Source organism: Xiphophorus couchianus, chromosome 13, assembly GCF_001444195.1.
Source record: "Xiphophorus couchianus chromosome 13, X_couchianus-1.0, whole genome shotgun sequence".
NCBI classification, from domain to species: Eukaryota; Metazoa; Chordata; class Actinopteri; order Cyprinodontiformes; family Poeciliidae; genus Xiphophorus; species Xiphophorus couchianus.
In genome coordinates, this window is record NC_040240.1 from 19,048,888 (window position 1) to 19,068,971 (window position 20,084).

A 20,084-nucleotide genomic window follows, 5' to 3' on the forward strand; every position below is an offset into this window, starting at 1 on the left:
CATACATTGTGTGAACCGTAGTGACATGTTGATCTCAGGCTGTTATAATTAGAGTGGCGGTAAGGGCCAGTCAAGGGTCTGAGCTGAGCGGGAAGATAAACGAACTCCAAAACAGGAACTGGAATGTTTCTTCTGAAACCAGATTAGAGAAGTCATGCCAGATGGTCAGTGAACAAACAATAAAAAAGGGGAAGTGAACGAAGCGTTGACTGATGGGGGGGGGGAAAGGTCTGGTACTTTCCGACAAGTCATCGAACGTTCAAGTAGTCACGTAGGCCATCAGCCCATACACAACCATGAGGTGAGAGAGTACAAATAACCATGAAAAGAGGAGTAAGTGTTCTTAGTCTCCGGTGCTGAAGTCAAGCCGACAAGAAATGCAGACAGAAGATCAGCAGAGGAGCCAAAGGGAGGAAATGACTCTGCACTGCTAAAAGGGACAAGACCCATCGACCCACATCCCTGGTTCCTGATTCGACCGCCGCTCTGCGCTCAACCCAAGGATCTCGTCCTCTGACTCATATCTCCTACATCCTGCAACATGTTTCACTGTTTCATTACAACAACACCAAATAAGAACAGTCAGAAATTCTAAATCTACACATAATTATCTCTTAGTTCTGAGTTTTCCCTCTGCTCTTTGTAAACTCAGATTTATTCTGACACCTCTATAAATGTTGCTTTTAATGCATTATTTATCTGCATTTGCTACTGCTTTATGTGTTCCCTGAAAATTATACTTTAACCCAGAGATTGGAACAGTTTTGACTTTATAACATTAGCTTTTTTATAGCTTCATTTTTATTAGTCTAAAAGAAGAGAATTTAAATCTAGGAATATATTAGCTACACTCTAAAGCTGCTGACTGTCCTGAGAGACTTTGTCTCTGGTTTGCGGGAGTGTCTGGCTTTGGGGCATCTGGGGACCTGCGGCCCTCATCTGAGGAGGGACATTTGTGACTCTGGGGATGATTTTAGCTACGGTGGTGCTCCTGGGGTTCTGCACTTATATCTCTGCAGCTCTGATCATGTCTGTAGCTCCCTACTCCAGTTATTGAACATTTTTATTGAGCAAACATACATTGCACACAGCTTGATGTGTGTTCAGATACAGTGACATAAACAACCAGATTGATTTTATTGAAGTTTAAATCTAATGGTGGGCCTAGATGTCACTTGTGTGATTAAATTTAAAGATAACTTTATTTATTGTTACTGTTAAACTAAAATCTCCAGCATGGGAAGTGGGATGATCTCGGTTTTTCTTGACAATGTGTCTTTATGTAGAAAATTTGATACAAACCATCACCATCTAATCTTTTTCATTACAGGGCATTTTCTCCCATCTGATCTTACCTGCTTTTTAAATTTAAGATTACACCCTCTAACCACTCAGTCTATTTGCTGTATTTTTCACATGGGTGGGGTGTCAACTTCCCTCAGCTCCCCATCAAGAGTGTTTCTTTTCTTACAGGCTGCAGCTACAGTGTAAGCGATAGCACAGAGAGCATCGAGACTGCAAGTTGACCTTTTCACTGGTCCAACCTGTGCTTTTGCAGAAGTAACGATGTTCAAATAAATCCCAAGAAGCATGAAAAGCACAATAATATAATGTTAATATGAGTGCTACAATAAGATTCTGGAATATTAAAACTTTGTGTGATGATTACTTGTTATAATGCATAAATGAATAACACTGAATAAGAATGATTAAATGTTTTTAATCCAAACATAATTACTTATTTTAAGGCATGAATAAGTAATAAAAACCAGAATGAGTAGAATCAATAAAATCAATGGTTTTGTAAGCAAAACAATTACAAAACAGCAAAAAAAAATGTCTCTCAAGGAAAACGTTTCAGAGATGCACATTTCTAAGAATCCAAATTTCAAGATCCAAACTATCACATTTAACAACTTAATTAAAAAATGTCACCACTTTATAGATTTTATAGATAGCCCTCTAGTAAATAACACATTTTTATCCAAATGCTTTGTAGTGAACTTCTAAGGCTTTTCACTGGTGTGAATCATCATTACATGCCGAGTTAAATGATATTTTTGACTAAAACATTTTCCACATTTCAGACATAAAAATGGCTTTTCACCAGTATGAATCCTCATGTGCTTATTTAAATTCTGTTTTTGATAAAAACTTTTTTCACATTTCCCACATGAAAAAGGTTTTTCACCTGTATGAGTTCTCATGTGAGCATTGAGAGAAGATTTACCAGTGAATCTCTTACCACAGTTCAGACATGAAAAAGGTTTTTCACCTGTATGAGTTCTCATGTGAGCATTGAGTAAATATTTGATAGCAAAACACTTTCCACATTGTACACATGAAAAAGGCTTTTCACTTGTATGAATCTCCATGTGCTGAGTTAATTGCCCTTTTAGACAAAAACTTTTTCCACAGTTCAAACAAGAAAAAGGCTTTTCACCTGTGTGAGTTCTCATGTGAACATAGAGTAAATATTTGATAGCGAAACACTTTCCACATTGTACACATGAAAAAGGCTTTTCACCGGTGTGATTCCTCATGTGCTTAGTTAAATTCTGTTTTTGACTAAAACTTTTTCCACATTTCCCACATGAAAAAGGCTTTTCACCAGTATGAGTTCTCATGTGAATACCGAGAGAAGATTTAGCAGTAAAACTCTTACCACAGGTTACACATGAAAAAGGTTTTTCACCTGTATGACTCCTCATGTGCTGAGTTAAATGCTGTTTTTGACTAAAACTTTTTCCACAGTTCTCGCATGAAAAAGGTTTTTCACCTGTATGAATCCTCATGTGCTGAGTTAAATGCTGTTTTTGACTAAAAGTTTTTCCACAGTTAACACATGACAGTGCCTTTTCACCTGTGTGACTCGTCATGTGCTGAGTTAATTTCTGTTTTAGACTAAAACTTTTTCCACAGCTCAGACAAGAAAAAGTCTTTTCACCTTTATGTGTTCTCATGTGAACATTTAGAGCAGATCTGACGAAGAAACGCTTTTCACACGTCACACATGAATAAGGCTTTTTACTGGTGTGACTACTCATGTGCCGAATTGCATGATGTTTTCGACTAAAACTTTTTCCACAGGTAAGACATGAAAAAGGCTTTTCACCAGTGTGAATCATCATGTGCTGAATTAAATTCTGTTTTCGACTAAAAATTTTTCCACAGTTCGCACATGGAAAAGGCTTTTCACTGGTGTGACTCCTCATGTGCTGAGTTAAATGTTCTTTTTGACTAAAACTTTTTCCACAGTTCACACAAGAAAAAGGCTTTTCACCGGTGTGAATCCTCATGTGCATAATTAAAGTCCGTTTTAGACTAAAACTTTTTCCACAGTTCTCACATGAAAAAGGCTTTTCACCTGTATGAATCCTCATGTGAACATCGAGATCATATTTGACAGTGAAACCTTTTCCACAGTTAACACATGAAAAAGGCTTTTCACCTGTATGAATCCTCATGTGCGGAGTTAATTGCTCTTTCAGTCGAAAACTTTTTCCACAGTTCATACATGAAAAAGGCTTTTCACCTGTGTGAATATTCATGTGCTTAGTTAAAGTCTGTTTTAAACGAAAACATTTTCCACAGGTCACACATGAAAACGGTTTTTCACCAGTGTGAATATTCAAGTGTTCAGTTAAATTCTGTTTTTGACAGAAACATTTTCCACAAGTCAAACATGTAAATGGTTTTTCACCCGTATGAGTTCTCATGTGAGCATCAAAAGCAGATTTGAAAGCAAAACACTTTTCACAGATGTCACATGAGAAAGGTTTTCTTCTTTCCTGATTTTGGTTCTCAGCTTCAGTAGCTTCCTGGAAGATGACTTGGTTCCTGTTTGGTTCTGATTCAGTGTGGTCTGTTTGCTCACCAACAGGAACCACCATGCAGGTATCAGTCTCCTGTTTTAATTCAATCTGTTCTTCAGCCTGACTGCAGTAAACTTCTTTCTCTTCCACTTTTATCTGCTCATGTTTTAGATCCTCCTGCTCTTCTTTTATCTGTTGATCTTCTGGCTCTTCCTGTTTTACCTGCAGAGGTTCTAACTCCTCCTGGTCCAGAGTGGAGCTCTTCTCTTGGTCACATAGCTTCTCCTTATAAACATCATGTAGCAGGTAATCTGGATAAGAAAACAGATAAAAAGAGCAATTGTTAACTTTACTGAAGAACACGAGGAATAACTTTCACCATTCAAGACAGAAATCACAAAAAAAGGCCACCGAAAATTCAAGAGCTTTGACAGATCAGTTGACAAATTCAGCTCGTATTAAAAAAATATTTATTTATTATGAAATCAGTTATTGTAAGCATTATAATTTGAGTACATTTTAACATTTTTAGATATTCACTTTTGGAGCTATTTATTCTTTATTGTTCTTACTCCGAATTTTGTTAAAATGTATTCTTAGTTGACTTTATATTTTTGGGATTTATTCACTGAGTTTATTTCTATGTTCATTTTTTGTTCTTGATATTTACTTTTCTAAGTTAGACAGGCACATTTTCTGCAAGTATAGAAACTGGTATAGGACCAGCATGCACCTGGTTGGGCCTGTGGGTTTTTTTTCAGCAGGGCCAAGTTCAAATCATGGCAGTGGCAGCAATAGCAGCATTTCTGGTAACACCTGCCACAACTTGCCATGACCTGCCACAGCTTAATAATGGCTTCTAGTTTTGGTGACACAACCCACTGCTGCTGTGTCAGGTGGAATATGAATTATTTTATTTTGAACAAAAACACACAAAAAAAGGTAGACATACATCCGCCACTGATTCGGTGACATATGATCTAATCTCAGTTAAAGTGCCGACTTCAACAGTAGACCTATAATTGCGGTTAACGGTTCAGCAGGGTAAGGAAGTGAAAGCTGAGCATTCGGGGAAAAGGAAAAGTGAGACTGGAGGGCGCTGAGCGCAAAAGCACACTGAATAGATGAACTGTGACCACTGAGAGAATGAGCTGGGCTGGTGTTTGTGGTCCAGTTCTCTGTCTCGCAAAATATACCTCCAGCGAGCTCAGCAACAGAGGTTAGGGAGAGATGTGATAGATTGAAATTGATTTCATCATATATATCTTTGATTAAATTTTTTGCAGTTGATTGCTGCTGATGAATGCCGTTTGACTACTCTTATCCAAACATACAATTAAATGAGTATACAAAAACAGTTCTTCATGAACTCTGAAATGAGCTGCAGCTGGATGAAGCACTGACTCTCCTTCTGACAGAAATGCCAACAAAAAGGGGCTCTGACAGAAATCCTGGGCCCCATGACAAAAAATGTAATCCGCCCCCCCACACGCAATTAGTTGTAATAGTCCTTTAGGAATTTCTCGAATCGGAAGCTACAACTGGAAACTAACTTCAGCTTCGTGCAGCCCGTGGTGTCACCGAAGCTGGAAGCTGCAGCTACTAAGCTGTGGCAGGTCCACCGGAAACCGTGGAAGGTTGTGGCAGGAGTCACCGGAAGTGCTGCTACCGCTGCCATTATTTGAACTTTATGAATCTCTCTTTTTTTTAACCAGAGCAGGAGAGGAAGTAGGAAAAAATGAAAAGTTTTATCTCCGTTACTAGCTTGCCAAACTGGAAAAAATAAACCACAATAGCAATCTTCAGGTTTTATGGACAATGGACTTCTTCTTTTACCAACACTTCACTGCAACAGTGGTTTGTTGATTGGACTTTTATAGGATGTTTGACAAACAATCGATACTACAATTTATTTATTACAAATTATTATTAAATTTTACACCTACTAACACCACAATTATTTCTCTACTGTTTACTAGCCCTGCGATGCATTAATGTTCATATATTTCCTATTTTCGAATGCAAGTCTCAGGAATTACAAAAACAACTGAGGTCATTGGTTCCATTTTCTCTATTCATAAATAAGAAAATTTCACAGCATAATTGAGATTTCTGCGTTCATGTTCAGGTTAACAAAACATTTATAAGGGAAGGAAACCGTTAGTAAAATGACCCCCATATAGAAACTTCAGACATTTAGACCTTAACGCTGGTGGTTCCTACCTATTCGGTGTAAGATTATCTGGGGCCTCCGGGAGAAATCCAGCAGTCTGCGATGATCATCCATCTCTTCCTCCGACTTGACGATGATTTCTTTAAACTCTGAATGTTTCTTCAGCAGCAGTTAACGGCTCGTTGATAAACTTTTTAGAAAACTCTCCAACATTCGACGAAACAAACCAGACGCCATCTTCTCTCATTTCCGCTTCCTCTTCTCCCACCCCTCTTCTTATTCCTCTTCTTCTTCTATTGATTTTATCGGCAGCTTGTGTCCATTATTGGTGCACTACTGCCACCTCTTGGATCTCAATACTTATTCCTCAAATTATATTAATAAGCCGAGTATTTTTAAAAAGTATTTAAAAAAACAAAACTAAATATCTTTCCTTTTCCTTCATTTCTATTTAACTGAGCAACCACATTCTCAGATTTCAATTTTCTATTAAAACCTGTTTCCATATTCAGTAATCTTCTTTGATTCACATATTTTTACTACTAATAAAAACATGTTCAATCGTTTATCCAGTATTACACCAATTACATAAACCAGTAAGATGTTTCCCCATCTTAGTGCCAATCAAAAAACTATGACCAGTTCTTATTCTATTTATAATTATCTTCTCTTTCCTGTTTATTCATCTAATTCTCATAATATAAACTGTATTTTGTATCCAAATGTCTTCCTTTTTTTTAATTTTCCCACCTCTTTTTCTATAACTTCTTACTTTTGCCTTCAGATTTAGATCATTTTATTGTCATATCAAAATCTTCTTTTTTAACAGCCTTCTTAGCCAACCTGTCTGATCTTTCATTACCCAAAATACCTACATGAGCAGGACTCCAAAATAATATGACATTTTTGTTTTGTTAGTCTATGATGAACAACCATAACCTAAAATAATATATTTTGGGGATTATTTGTACTTCCGTTTTCAATATACAGTCAACATTGCAGATAATGAATCACTACAAACTATTATTTTATTAAATTAGTATCCTCCACCCTTTCTAAAGCTACTAATGTAGCACATAAATCTACTACATATATACTCAAATAATCAGATGTTCCTTATTAAATGTTAATCTTTAATCCAGGAATCACTACTGTAACACTAGAAACTTCAGTTTTTGGAGCTTGTGAACCATCAGTATACAATTAAAAAATAATCATTATATTTATTCTGTATTCTATTGTAAAATTCTTGGCAAATATCTGTAATTTTTCTTTTCCTAATATCTGATAATCTGATTCACCTGTGTGAATCATCATATGCTGAGTTAAACAATATTTTTTACTAAAATATTTTCCACAGTTCACACATGAAAAAGGCTTTTCACCCGTATGAGTTCTTATGTGAGCATCAAAAACAGATTTGAAAGTCAAATCACAGATGACACATGAGAATCACCCAAATTTAATTTAATTTTAATTCTATTTAATTTTGAGACTTTGGTTGTTGTTTTTATTCCTTCATGCATGCAAAAGTTTAAAAAAAACCCGCACCATTTACAATACTATGCTATGCTATTTAGAGAGCACAGCAGAGACAGACTTATAAATGGAAACACAAAAACATTACAGATACAGTATAAAATATAATAATAACTAAAACTGCAACAAAGGGATGAATATTTTAGGTTTAACATGTATCGGTGAGCAATTCCATTAACATTTCAGTCCAGTATTCATATATTTCAATATATTTTAGAGATTCCAAATACAAATACAATTCGGATTTTAAAAATTGTCAAAAACTGGGGATGATCATTGCTCTCTTTGCTTACGAATAAAGAATTTTGCCAGACAAAATATCAGATTACAACAGAGTTCTAGATTTTTGTTTTTCTACAATACTCCAAAATTTCACACATCTCTAGAAATAGTTTCCGAAAGTGCAATCAGTTGTTTCTCTTGAGTTTAATGTAAAATTCTTCTAACCCTTCAAAGGATGTTCTTCGTTTGGTTTTTGTTAAACATATAAAACCAGGATGAACTGATGGCACGTCAAGTCTTATTTTATCTCTTATCCTGGATTCTGTAATCCTACTTTTGTGAATCAGCCTTCTGCTGTTTTCCAATCCTGATTTGGATCATTTCAGTGCAACAAAAAGCAAAGAGAGGAAATCTGTATGGAGGTGAACTGGTTTTTACAGCACAGTATAAACCAGCAACAGAACCCTCCTCAGTGCAAATCCAGTAATGGGTTTGCACTATGCACTAGTGCATCCATTACTGCACTATGGTTTAAATGTCATTACTCTCTTGAATCCTAAAATTATTCAATATATGATATTATACTTTACCTTTGTAAGCAATATTATGCAACATTCTGAACTAAAATTCAAATATCCCTGCAATATTCTGCAGTAGCATTCAACACACACTGCATTTCCACAGGAAATGCAGTGTTGTAGTTTCTTTTTAAGCCATTAAATACATATCTGCATGTGTAGAGATTAAATTAGTTTCAGCATTAAAAGATAGTCATCTTGAATAAGACAGCTGCAGCAATAATAAAGACAAAAATAATACAAGACAAGATACACTCCAAATTATTGTAGACAATAATCACTTGTACAATCAAGAATAATAAATGCATTTTAAAAAGTGAATGAATATTACATTTTCTGTTCAGTTCAAAGGTATTTTAACTTATTTGAAAAGCTTTTACATAGTTAACATAAGGCTGGTTAATATTTGAAACAAATAACAGCATCAATTTCTATCTAGTTTTGCTTTAAACACATCAAAGATTTTTCTGTATACAAATATTTGAAATTGCAAAGCCATTAAGGAAAAATTATGATTAGTGCACAACCGCACATTATATTTTTGATTATAAATGTATTAAAGTAAATCCCATCGACCCATGTCCATGTCCGGTCAAACTCTCTTAATGTCTCCCATATTGAATGGAGACGCCTTTCAGGGATGCAGAAGGACAACAGCAAATAGATCAACATTTGTGTATCGGAGGCTCCATAGACAGTTTTAAAGCACGAACCTTTTCACTGGACAATATGCCAGCAAAAAAACCAAAATATCACTCAAGGAAAAAGTTTCAGGGATGCACATCTCTAAGCATCCAAATGTTCAAGATTCAAAATATCACATTTAATAAATTACACAATTTCTCCATCTCCATTTTATGGAAAAGAAAGCCCTTCATTCTATAACTTTAGTTTTTATCCAAATTACTTTTATAGTAACTTTAACACAGCTCACACATGAAAAACACTTCTACGGCTTTTCACCTGTGTGACTCCTCATGTGCCAATTAAAATGATGTTTTAGACGAAAACACTTTCCACAGATGACACACACAAAAGGCTTTGCACCTGTGTGAATCATCATGTGCTTAGTTAAAACGTGTTTTCTACTAAAACATTTTCCACAGGTCTCGCATGAAAACGGCTTTTCATTCGTATGAGTTGTCATGTGAGCATTGAGAACACATTTGAAAACAAAACGCTTTTCACAAATCCCACACACAAAAGGCTTCTCGCCTGTGTGAATCTTCATGTGCTGAGTTAAATGGCTTTTTAGACGAAAACTTTTTCCACAGGTCCCACATGAGAAGGGGTGTTCACCGGTGTGAATCATCATGTGCTTAGTTAATTGCGCTTTTTGACGAAAACATTTTCCACAGTTCACACACGAAAAAGGCTTTTCCCCTGTGTGAATCGTCATGTGCTGAGTTAAAAAACTTTTTAGACGAAAACATTTTCCACAGGACACGCAAGAAAATGGCTTGTCACCAGTGTGAATCTTCATGTGATAAGTTAAAGACTGTTTCTTACAAAAACCCTGTCCACAAGTCACACACAGAAAAGGCTTTTCACCGGTGTGACTCCTCATGTGGTGAGTTAAATTCCGTCTTTGAGGAAAGCTTTTACCACAGGTCCCACAGGAAAATGGCTTTTCACCAGTGTGAGTTCTCATGTGAACACTGAGAGTAGATCTTAAAGTGAAACGCCTTTCACAAGTCACACACATGAATGGCTTTTCACCTTTGTGAATCCCAATGTGCTGAGTTAAAAGCTGTTTTCGATGAAAACATTTACCACAGGTCTCACATGAAAACGGCTTTTCGCCTGTGTGAATTATCATGTGCTGAGTTAATTGAGATTCTTCTCTAAAACATTTTTCACAGTTGACACATAAAAACGGTTTTTTACCGGTGTGAATCACCACGTGACAAGTTAAAGTACGTTTGTCAGAAAAACGTTTGCCACAGGTCCCACAGGAAAATGGCTTTTCACCCGTATGAGTTCTCATGTGAACATCGAGAGAATGTTTAACAGTGAAACACTTTCCACAGGTCCCACAGGAAAATGGCTTTTCACCCGTATGAGTTCTCATGTGAACATCGAGAGTAGATCTTAAAGTGAAACGCCTTTCACAAGTCACACACATGAAAGGCTTTTCACCTGTGTGAATCGCAATGTGCTGAGTTAAAAGCTGTTTTTGATGAAAACATTTACCACAGGTCTCACATGAAAATGGCTTTTCACCTGTGTGAGTCCTCATGTGCTGAGTTAATTGAGATTTTACCTTATAACATTTTTCACAGGTCACACATGAAAACGGCCTTTCACCAGTATGAGTTCTCATGTGAGCAACAAAGCGAGATTTGAAAGGAAAACGCTTTTTACAGGTGACGCATGAGAAAGGTTTTCTTCTTTTCCAATCTTGGTTCTCAGCTTCAGCAGCTTCCTGGGCGACCACTTTGTCATCTTGGTTAACCTGCAGAGGTTCCAACTCCTCCTTTTCCAGAGTGGAGCTCCTCTCCTGGCTATGAACTTTATGCTCCAAGCAATCTGGACAAGAAAACAGAAAAAAGAGGAATTGTTAACTTTATTGTTGACCTGAATAAACATACCATTTATTAAAGTAAATGATAAAAGACTTTTAGCGTGTCAGACTGAAATGAACAAAATAACGCACTTGAAAACTCAAGAGTGCAGACAGGTCATTTGACATTTAGAAAATTATCAAATGACCAGATTTCATAAATTATTTTTTATTTATTATGAAATCATTTAGTGTTCATTAATGATATTTAAAAGTAAATGTTATTTTTAGATCTTACTTATTTTTGAGCTATTCTTTATTTTTATTACTTTGAAATATGTTAACATTTATTTTTTGTCCACTGTATATTTTGGGGGTTTATTTGCAGTTTATTTGTATGTTGCCAATTAGTTATTTTATGCATTTCTTTAGAACTGTGGGTCCATTTTCTATAATTACAGGGACTGGTATAAGACCAGCATGCAGTAGGTTGGGCTTGTGGATTTCAACCAGAGACAGAGAGGCAGCAGGAAACAGTGAAAAGTTTGATCTTTGTTATTTGCCTGGAAACTGGAAAAAATAAATCATAAAAACAACCTTCAAGTTTTTTGGACATTGGACTTCTTTTGCGTCACCTTAGGGCAGCAGTGGCTTGTTGACTGGGCTTTTCTAAGATATTATAAGATCTTAGACTAAGACTAAGTAAACCGATAAATAAATTAAATGTAGATCTAAGACTTTATAAGATGTTTTGACGAACAATCGGCACTACAATTTATTTAATACAAATCATTATTCAATTTTACAACTACCAACACCAATATTATTTTTTATGCTTCTTACTTTACTAGTCTTGCGATCCACTGTTCATAACTCTCCTGTTTTTGAAAACAAGTCTCGGTAGTTACACAAGTGGGAGAGATTTTTAAAAAAGGAAATACAGCCAGTAGTACAGCTGAGGTATATCTTCTCTATATATAAATAAGCGATTTTCACAGCATTGTTGTGATGTCTGCATTCATTTGTCTGTTAACAAAACATTATACAGGAACAGTTACTAAAAGATAATAACCTATTTTTTTTTTCCTGCCGGTGGGATTGAAGGGGTTAAGCCAGAGATGGGCAACTCCAGGCCTCCAGGGCCAGTTTCCTGCAACCTTTAGATGTGTCTCTACTTCAACACACCTGAGTCAAATAATGAGGTCGTTAGCAGAACTTGACTGCACTTAGGAGGTGATTCAGCTGTTGGACCCAAGTGTGTTGGACCAGGGAGACAAATAAGAGATGCATAACATCGGCCCTGGAGGACCAGGATTGCCCAATCCCTGGTTAAGACCTTAACCTGCATCCAAACGCTCAGGTTTCCTACCTATTCGGTGTAAAATTATCTGGGGGGTTCGGGAAAAATCCAGCAGTCTGCGCGGATCATCCATCTCTTCCTCCTATTTGACGATTATTTCTTTAAATTGTTGTTGTTCCTTCAGTTAGCAGCTTGTTCGTAAACTCCTCTAAACTGGATTGAAGTCTTTGTCTTCTGCTGCTTCTTCGTCGTCGTTTTCTTGATGGTTGGCAAAAAACTTTAAGTAGTATTACCGCCACCTACTGATATGGAGTGTAGCTCGTTTGAAGACATTTTTAAAAAACGGACCGTGGCCCGGTGCGCGACAGGCCATGCGTTTCTCGGCATAACACCGGGTCCAAACGCTGCTGGTTCCTACCTATTCGGTGTAAGATTATCTGGGGCCTCCGGGAGAAATCCAGCAGTCTGCGATGATCATCCATCTCTTCCTCCGACTTGACGATGATTTCTTTAAACTCTGTGAATGTTTCTTCAGCAGCAGTTAACGGCTCGTTGATAAACTCGTTTAAGCTGGACTGAAGATATTTTTAGAGAAACACTCAAACATTAAACAAAACAGATCATGCGCCATTTTCTTTGTCTTCTTCTTCTTTTTGTTTTTAATGGCGGTTGGCAAGCAACTTAATGGTGTGCATTACCGCCACCTACTGGTACGGAGTGTGGATCAGGACGCAACTTAAAAAAAAAAAAAAAAAAAAAAATTCTTTATCTTCTTCGGGATTTTATGACTGTCGTTCATTCATGTCATTGCATTACCGCCACCTTGTGGATCTTACGATCATCACATCTAAAGATTTCTCATACAGTGCCAGTTCTCTTTGAAAAACCTAAAGTCTTTTCATAGTAATAATAGAAAACAGCTGCAGCAGAAAAGAGAAAAATACAACTAAGACCCAAGAAACACTAAATTATTGAAGACAATAATAATCAACCATACTTTCTAAAATCAAGAACAATCAATGTATGAATATTAATTCATAATGTATATTAAAAGTAATTATTTTTCATTTATTCATTAAGCTTTTACATAGGTAGAGTTATACTGGTTAATATAACTTGAAACAAATAACAGAATAAGTTACAATGTCATTTTGTTTTAAAGAGAAGCTTAGAGATTATTTGTACATAGAAAAAATAAGGATGTAAGCTTATGTGAAATTTTTATCGAGTTCGATGGATTAAAAAGCCCCACCCAAATAAATAATCGAGCGTTATGGCATCGGCCATCTGTTGTAATGACGTCATATAAAACCTTATCGTATCGAACATCTGTTTTTAATGTGTAATTTGACCCTTGTTGCGTATTACAAGACATAAAAAGCACAGAATTTAACAGTACAAATTCATAACATAGATCAATTTGAAAGTTCATACATTTTAGTAGAGAGAAAGAAACTTTAGCATAATGCATATTTTTCTGAGTTTACTGCAATCACATATATGACAAGCAAAAAAAAAAACACTGTCAACTATTTAAAACAAGTAAATAACTTGTTAAATACACTGACAACCTTGTGGCCACAGCTCCGATAAGCCGCCTCCGCAATGGAGGCACCGAACACGGTCCACTCAGACTCAATGTACCGCACCTCCACCGGAACATGTTCAAAGTTTTGCCGGAGATGGGAGTTAAAGCTCCGTCTCACAGGCGATTCCACCAGGCGTTCCCAGCAGACCCTCACAACACGTTTGGGCCTGCCAGGTCTGACCGGCATCCTCCCCACCACAGGAGCCAACTCACCACCAGGTAGTGGTCAGTGGACAGCTCCGCACCTCTCTTCACCCGAGTGTCCAAGACATGCGGCCGCAGATCCGATGAAAGGATGACAAAGTCGATCATCGAACTGTGGCCTCGGGTGTCCTGGTGCTAAGTGCACATATGGACACCCTTATGCCTGAACATGGTGTTCGTTATGGACAATCCGTGACGAGCACAAAAGTCCAACAACAGAACACTACTCGAGTTCAGATCGGGGGGGCCCCTCCGGGTCTCACTGTCACTGCCCACATGAACGTTGAAGTCCCCAGCAGAACAAGGGACTCCTCAGAAAGAGCACTCTCCATTACTCCCTCTAAGGACTCCAAGAAACGTGGGTAATCTGAACTGTCGTTAAGCAGAAATGACAGTCAGGACCCGTCCCCCCACCCGTAGGCAGAGGGAGGCTACCCTCTCATTCACAAGGTGTAAACCCTAACTTACAGGCGCCGAGATGGGGAGCAACAAGTATGCCCATTCCTGCCCGACACCTGTCACCATGGGCAACTCCAAAGAGGAAGTATGTCCTGCCCCTCTCAAGGACATTGGTTCCAGAACTAGAGGCATGGGTCGAGGTGAGACCGACTGCTTCTACCTGGAACCTCTCAACCTCACACACTGGCTCCGGCTCCTTCCCCACCAGAGAGGTGACATTCCACATCCCAAGAGCCAGCTTCTGCAACCGAGGATTGGACTGCCAGGGCCCCCTCCCTCGGCCGCCACCCATCACACATTCCACCCAAGACCTTTGGCCCCTCTCACAGGTGGTGGGCCCATGGGAGGGGAGACCCATGTCTCCTCTTCAAGCTGAGAACGGCTGGGCTCCAAGGGTAAGAGCCCAGTCATCAGGCGCTCGCCATCGTACACCCCCTCCAGGCCTGACTCCAGAGTGGGGCCCGGTGAACCGTGTCCAGGTGAGGGAACACACAGACAAAATGCAAGTGTATTATCAATGGTAAATGTATGTATAGTGATTTATCTAGTGCAGAGGATGCCAAAGTACTTTACATGTTGATGGTGGTAAGCTACATTGTAGCCCCAGCTGCCCTAGGACAGACTGATAGAAGCTGCTACACAATCGGCGCCATCGGACTTCTGACTAACAGCAGGCAAGGCAGGTTTGGTGCCTTGCTCAAGGACTCAACAATTGAGATGGATGTGGGGATTTCGAACCGGCAACCCATCAGTTACAGGAACCACAGTGGCTACAACCAGTACAGGTGTAGTGCCACCATCTACTGGGTTCAAATATAAAACATAACATACACTAAAGGAAAACTCAAAACTTTTAATTTTACTCATATAAATACACATAAAAATGGTTACAACATAAAAAGAGAGAAATCTAAATGCTGCAGCAGAAGAGAGAAAAATAATTACAGGTAAAATTAGAGAAGAAAACAAATTATTGAAAATAATCACATGTACTTTGTGCAATCAATGCATGAAAATTAGTTTGTGGTGAATCTTGCATTTTCTTTAAAGTACAAATGCATTTTTTTATTTGAAGAGATTTTAATTAGGTAGAGTAAAAAAAGTTAATATAATTTGAAAGAAATGAAATCAGTTTCAATCTCATTTCACTTTAAAGACAAAACTATCACAAATACTTTTCTTGCAGATTTTTTGAAAACACTCAATTATATACATTCTATTGTTGATCTAAAAAACTACAAAAATAAACACCACAAACTCTCTCTATGGTACAGAATAATACAAATCAATCCCTCAAGTCCAATCATGTGAGAATGTTCTGGAAGGGAGTCCATGTCCGGTCAAACTCTGTTAATACATGAAATAGTCAGTGGGCCCCCAAGCCTCTTCATCTATCAGCATCAGTACTGGCACTCCTCAGGGCTGTGTGCTGAGCCCTCTGCTCTTCACGTTGTACACACACAACATACAGTTTGACATAAACAGTATGTTGATACAATAACATACAGTTTATCATTATTGTTTATTGATACAGAATATACCAAAAAGAACAAGAAAATGTGTCATGGTTGCACATCTCTAAGTATCCAAATGATCACATTTAACAAATACAACAATTTTCAGCTTTATAGACATGAAACCCCTCCAGTCTTTCATTCTAGTTTTAAACCAAATCAGTTCTATAGTGAACCTCAATATAGAACATGTATGGAAAATACTTCTACTGCTTTTCAACTGTGTGACGCGTCATGTGCTGAGTTAACTGTTGTTTTCGAATAAAACTCTTCCCACAGTTCCCACATGAAAATGGCTTTTCACCAGTGTGAATCATCATGTGCTGAGTTAACTGCTGTTTTAGACTAAAACTCTTCCCACAGTTCCCACATGAAAATGGCTTTTCACCAGTGTGAATCATCATGTGCCGAGTTAACTGCTGATTTCGAATAAAACGTTTTCCACAGTTCCCACATGAAAACGGCTTTTCACCAGTGTGAATCATCATGTGCTGAGTGAAATACTCTTTGTGACTAAAACCTTTTCTACAGTTCCCACATGAAAACGGCTTTTCACCAGTGTGAATCATCATGTGCCGAGTTAAATGCTGTTTTCGAATAAAACTTTTTCCACAGTTCACACATGAAAACGGCTTTTCACCAGTGTGAATCATCATGTGCCGAGTTAACTGCTGTTTTCGAATAAAACTTTTTCCACAGTTCACACATGAAAACGGCTTTTCACCAGTGTGAATCATCATGTGCTCAGTTAACTGCTGTTTTCGAATAAAACTTTTTCCACAGGTCAAACATGTAAACGGCTTTTCACCCGTATGAGTTCTCATGTGAACAACAACAGATTTTGAAGTCAAACGTTTTTCACAGCTGTCACATGAGAAAGATTTTCTTCTTTCCTGATTTTGGTTCTCAGCTTCAGCAGCTTCCTGGAAGATGTCTTGGTTCCTGTTTGGTTCTGATTCAGTGTGGTCTGTTTGCTCATCAACAGGAACCAACATGCAGGTATCAGTCTCCTGTTTTAATTCAATCTGTTCTTCATCCTGACTGCAGTAAACTTCTTTCTCTTCCACTTTTATCTGCTGGTGTTTTAGATCCTCCTGCTCTTCTTTTATCTGATGATCTTCTGGCTCTTCCTGTTCTTGTTTCACCTGCAGAGGTTCCAACTCCTCCTGGTCCAGAGTGGATCTCCTCTCCAGGTAATAAATGTTACACTGCAGGCAATCTGGACAAGAAAACAGATTTAAAAAGCAATCGTTATTTTATTGAAGTAAATGGGAGAAATCGTTCATCGTTTACAGCAGAAATGAAAAAAATTAAAAAACCCACACCGAAAAATTTAAGTGCGTAGACAGAGAGACAGATCAGACGACAAATCCAGCTGACAATTGGAGAATTCTCAAATGAACGGATATTAAATATTTTTTATTTATTATAAAATTAATAATAGTTGCCAATGTTGTTAATATTTACGAGTAAATTTTATTATTTCAAGATATTACTTAATTTGGAACTATCATTACTTTTATTTGTATTAAAATTTGATTTTAGTTCACTTTATTTTTGGGGTTTATTTACAGAGTTTATTTACAGGTTAATAATTGTTTAGTTTTTGTTGCTTTTTGTTTGTTATTTACTTTTGTAAGTTAGACATTAAGAACTGTGGGTCCATTTTCTGTAAGTATAGGGACTGGTATAGGACCAGCATGCACTGGGTTGGGCCTGTGGGTTTTGACCAGAGCAGGAGAGGAAACAATGAAAAGTAGTGATGGTGAGATGCAGCTTCATGAAGCACTGAGGAACTCCATCCATCTAAAAATTAGCATCAATGCTAAAGAAAGCTGCAATCATATGAGGAGAATGACCAGAATGTTTACTAACATGTACTTGCACCATTCAGTATGATAAAGTAAATATATCAGCTGAAATTAGCCAAAATGCTAATGTTAGCATGAATGCTGTCAGTAGCATGTGGGGCATCACTAGCATGTTGTCTGTACTTTACTTACTCCATTCGGTATACTAAACATGGCTAATAAGTAAGAAAATTAGCTAATAGCTCATTTAAGCTAAAAGACTAATGCAGCAAAGATATTAGCAAAGATAATGCAGGCTAACATTATTTCACTGCCGATGGTAGTGCACTAACCTTAGAAGAATATTAAGGCTTTTATTTTGAAATCTTCAGTAAGTTTCATATTAAATGGCCGTACTAATTCAATGTGTATTCAATGTGAATGCTGTCAGTAGCATGTGGGGCATCACTATTCAGAGATGCAATGAGTTTATAGCAGTTGTTTCACCATGTCTGTAGTTCTGACATTCTGCCATCACTGTGGTTCTAAAGAGCAGCTCAGAGAGGCAGACAAAATTCTGTCTATTTTGAGTCTAAGCAGCAGTTATTTTGAGGTGTAGAACAATAGGTGCCTGCCGTGCAATGCATAGAGATTGCATCCCTATGCATTGCTATGGGCAGGCCCCAAATAGGCAACGTGAAAACAACATGAAGCTTTACAATGAATAAACAAGTAAAATATGTTTGTGATTCTGATACATAAATTCTGATTAATCTGGTTGTATGAAACAATGGCTGGATCCAAAAGAAAACTAGAAACAAATAGAAAAGAGGGTTGTGATTGGCTTGTTACTCGCTATGTCACCAGGGACAACGATTGATTACTAAAAAATAAAAACTTTAACTGCTCAGGTTTAGGTGAGTTCTCTGTCTTACCCGCTTCATTACTCAACACATCACTAATGTAAAGTTTGATCTTTGTTATTTGCTTGTCAAACTGGAAAAAAACAAACTATAAAAGCAATTTTCAAGTTTTTTGGACATTGAACTTCTTTTACCTTCGTACGAAGCATCACCTCAGTGCAGCAGTGGCTTGTTGACTGAACTTTTATAGGATGTTTGGTTTGACAAACAATCGTCACTACAATTTATTTTTTACAAAATTAATACTGATGTTTGTTCTGATATGTCCTCTTAAAAGGCAAACAGTCGTATGAAATGGATTAGCTCAATCTAGACCGAATCTGGGTCACTCCAAGGTAAACGCCACAACATTGGACTGACATGTGCGCCAATTAAAGAGGTGATACAGCAAGACTATGGTGGATCAACAAGTTACAGAGACTGTGTTTACCAGAAGAGGTAAATAATGAAAACACAGAGGAGAAGAGGAGCGAGTCGGAGAGGCTGAGGAAGAAACCCCAGGAGAAGAGCTCAGCAAGGCTGCACACCCTGAGGAGGAACAGGAACCATTTGTGTTGAATTATGTGTTTCATAATTTAATGTGGTAAAACATTCATGAGACGTTTAATTCAAGCTCTTCAAGTTGCATGTAAACAGGTGATGACATGAATCACATTTCAAGTAAAAATTTATATTTAAAATATTTCAAGTGATAAACATACATGTAATGAAAGAGTATACTTTTCAAATAAACATTTTATATGATTAAAGCAAACAATTATATAATCACATTTTGCAGTAAATATTTAATGTAAATAATCAAACCAGATGAAAGAGCCCATCTTTAAACATTTAATGTGTAATTAAACATTTCAGGGTAAACAATAAAGGTGACAAGTAAATGTTATGAAATAGGTCACACTTTAAGTAAATATTTGTTGTATTTAACATAATTCAGGTAAGAAGTGAACATGTAATGAAATAGATCCTGTCCTAAAATTTTATGTTATTGAAGATTACAGGTAACAAATGTGATGATCATCTGAGGTAATGCATCTTACGAACATTTTTTTTAAAATATAAACTTAGTTAAAAAATAAAAAAGGGGTCAAAATGTAATAAAGATGAGTGTGCTTCATCTATACAGTCAGTAGAACAATTTCACACTGATTTTGAGTGAATAGGGCAGACGATTTAGAAGCTATTGAACAAAACATTACTTCATATTAAAATTATTTAAAATATTGAATATGACTTGAAATTTTAATAGTGGATAGTGTGCCTCATGAAATAGCATGAACTATCCCTTTTTTGTACCAGTTGGTCAGAAGGCAAAGCATTTATTTACAGGAGTGTTTGGTTCGGAAATCTGACGGTCCCCGAACCTCTGAGCGCTTGAGGAGGGAGCGGTAGAGAACAGCTGGCCGGGATTAGCGTTCATAAATCGGATCAACCTTGAGCTTACTCTGCAGCGTGCGAAAATCCAATATCCAACTT

At 37.2% G+C, this 20,084-nt stretch overlaps 2 protein-coding genes across 4 annotated transcripts in view; both read right to left on the minus strand.

Moving 5' to 3' along the window:
• Positions 1-20,084, minus strand: part of LOC114155762 (gastrula zinc finger protein XlCGF8.2DB-like) — a 723,567-nt gene that overhangs the window by 253,992 nt on the left and 449,491 nt on the right. The gene's annotated exons all lie outside the window — the stretch shown is intronic.
• On the minus strand, positions 1,742-6,244 carry LOC114155768 (zinc finger protein 260-like). Of its 3 annotated transcripts, none has more exons than XM_028035839.1 (3): positions 6,039-6,244; positions 2,360-4,126; positions 1,742-2,275 (listed from the first exon to the last, which is right to left on the minus strand). In XM_028035839.1, exons 1-3 carry the CDS (start codon positions 6,100-6,102, stop codon positions 2,007-2,009), a joined length of 2,100 nt encoding a protein of 699 aa, XP_027891640.1. In that variant the 5' UTR covers positions 6,103-6,244; the 3' UTR covers positions 1,742-2,006. The 3 variants fall into 3 exon arrangements, with proteins under 3 accessions (XP_027891640.1, XP_027891638.1, XP_027891639.1); XM_028035838.1 differs by having other exon boundaries at positions 1,743-2,922; positions 3,007-4,126; XM_028035837.1 differs by having other exon boundaries at positions 1,742-4,126.

What these genes read in the sequence shown, in the direction of transcription:
- LOC114155768 (XM_028035837.1), bottom strand. Translation starts at nt 6,102, where the DNA reads ATGGATGATCATCGCAGACTGCTGGATTTCTCCCGGAGGCCCCAGATA. An exon ending in GATAATCTTACACCGAATAG is followed by an intron (nt 4,127 to 6,038) that starts GTAGGAACCACC and finishes TTTCTTATCCAG; the next exon opens with ATTACCTGCTACATGATGTT.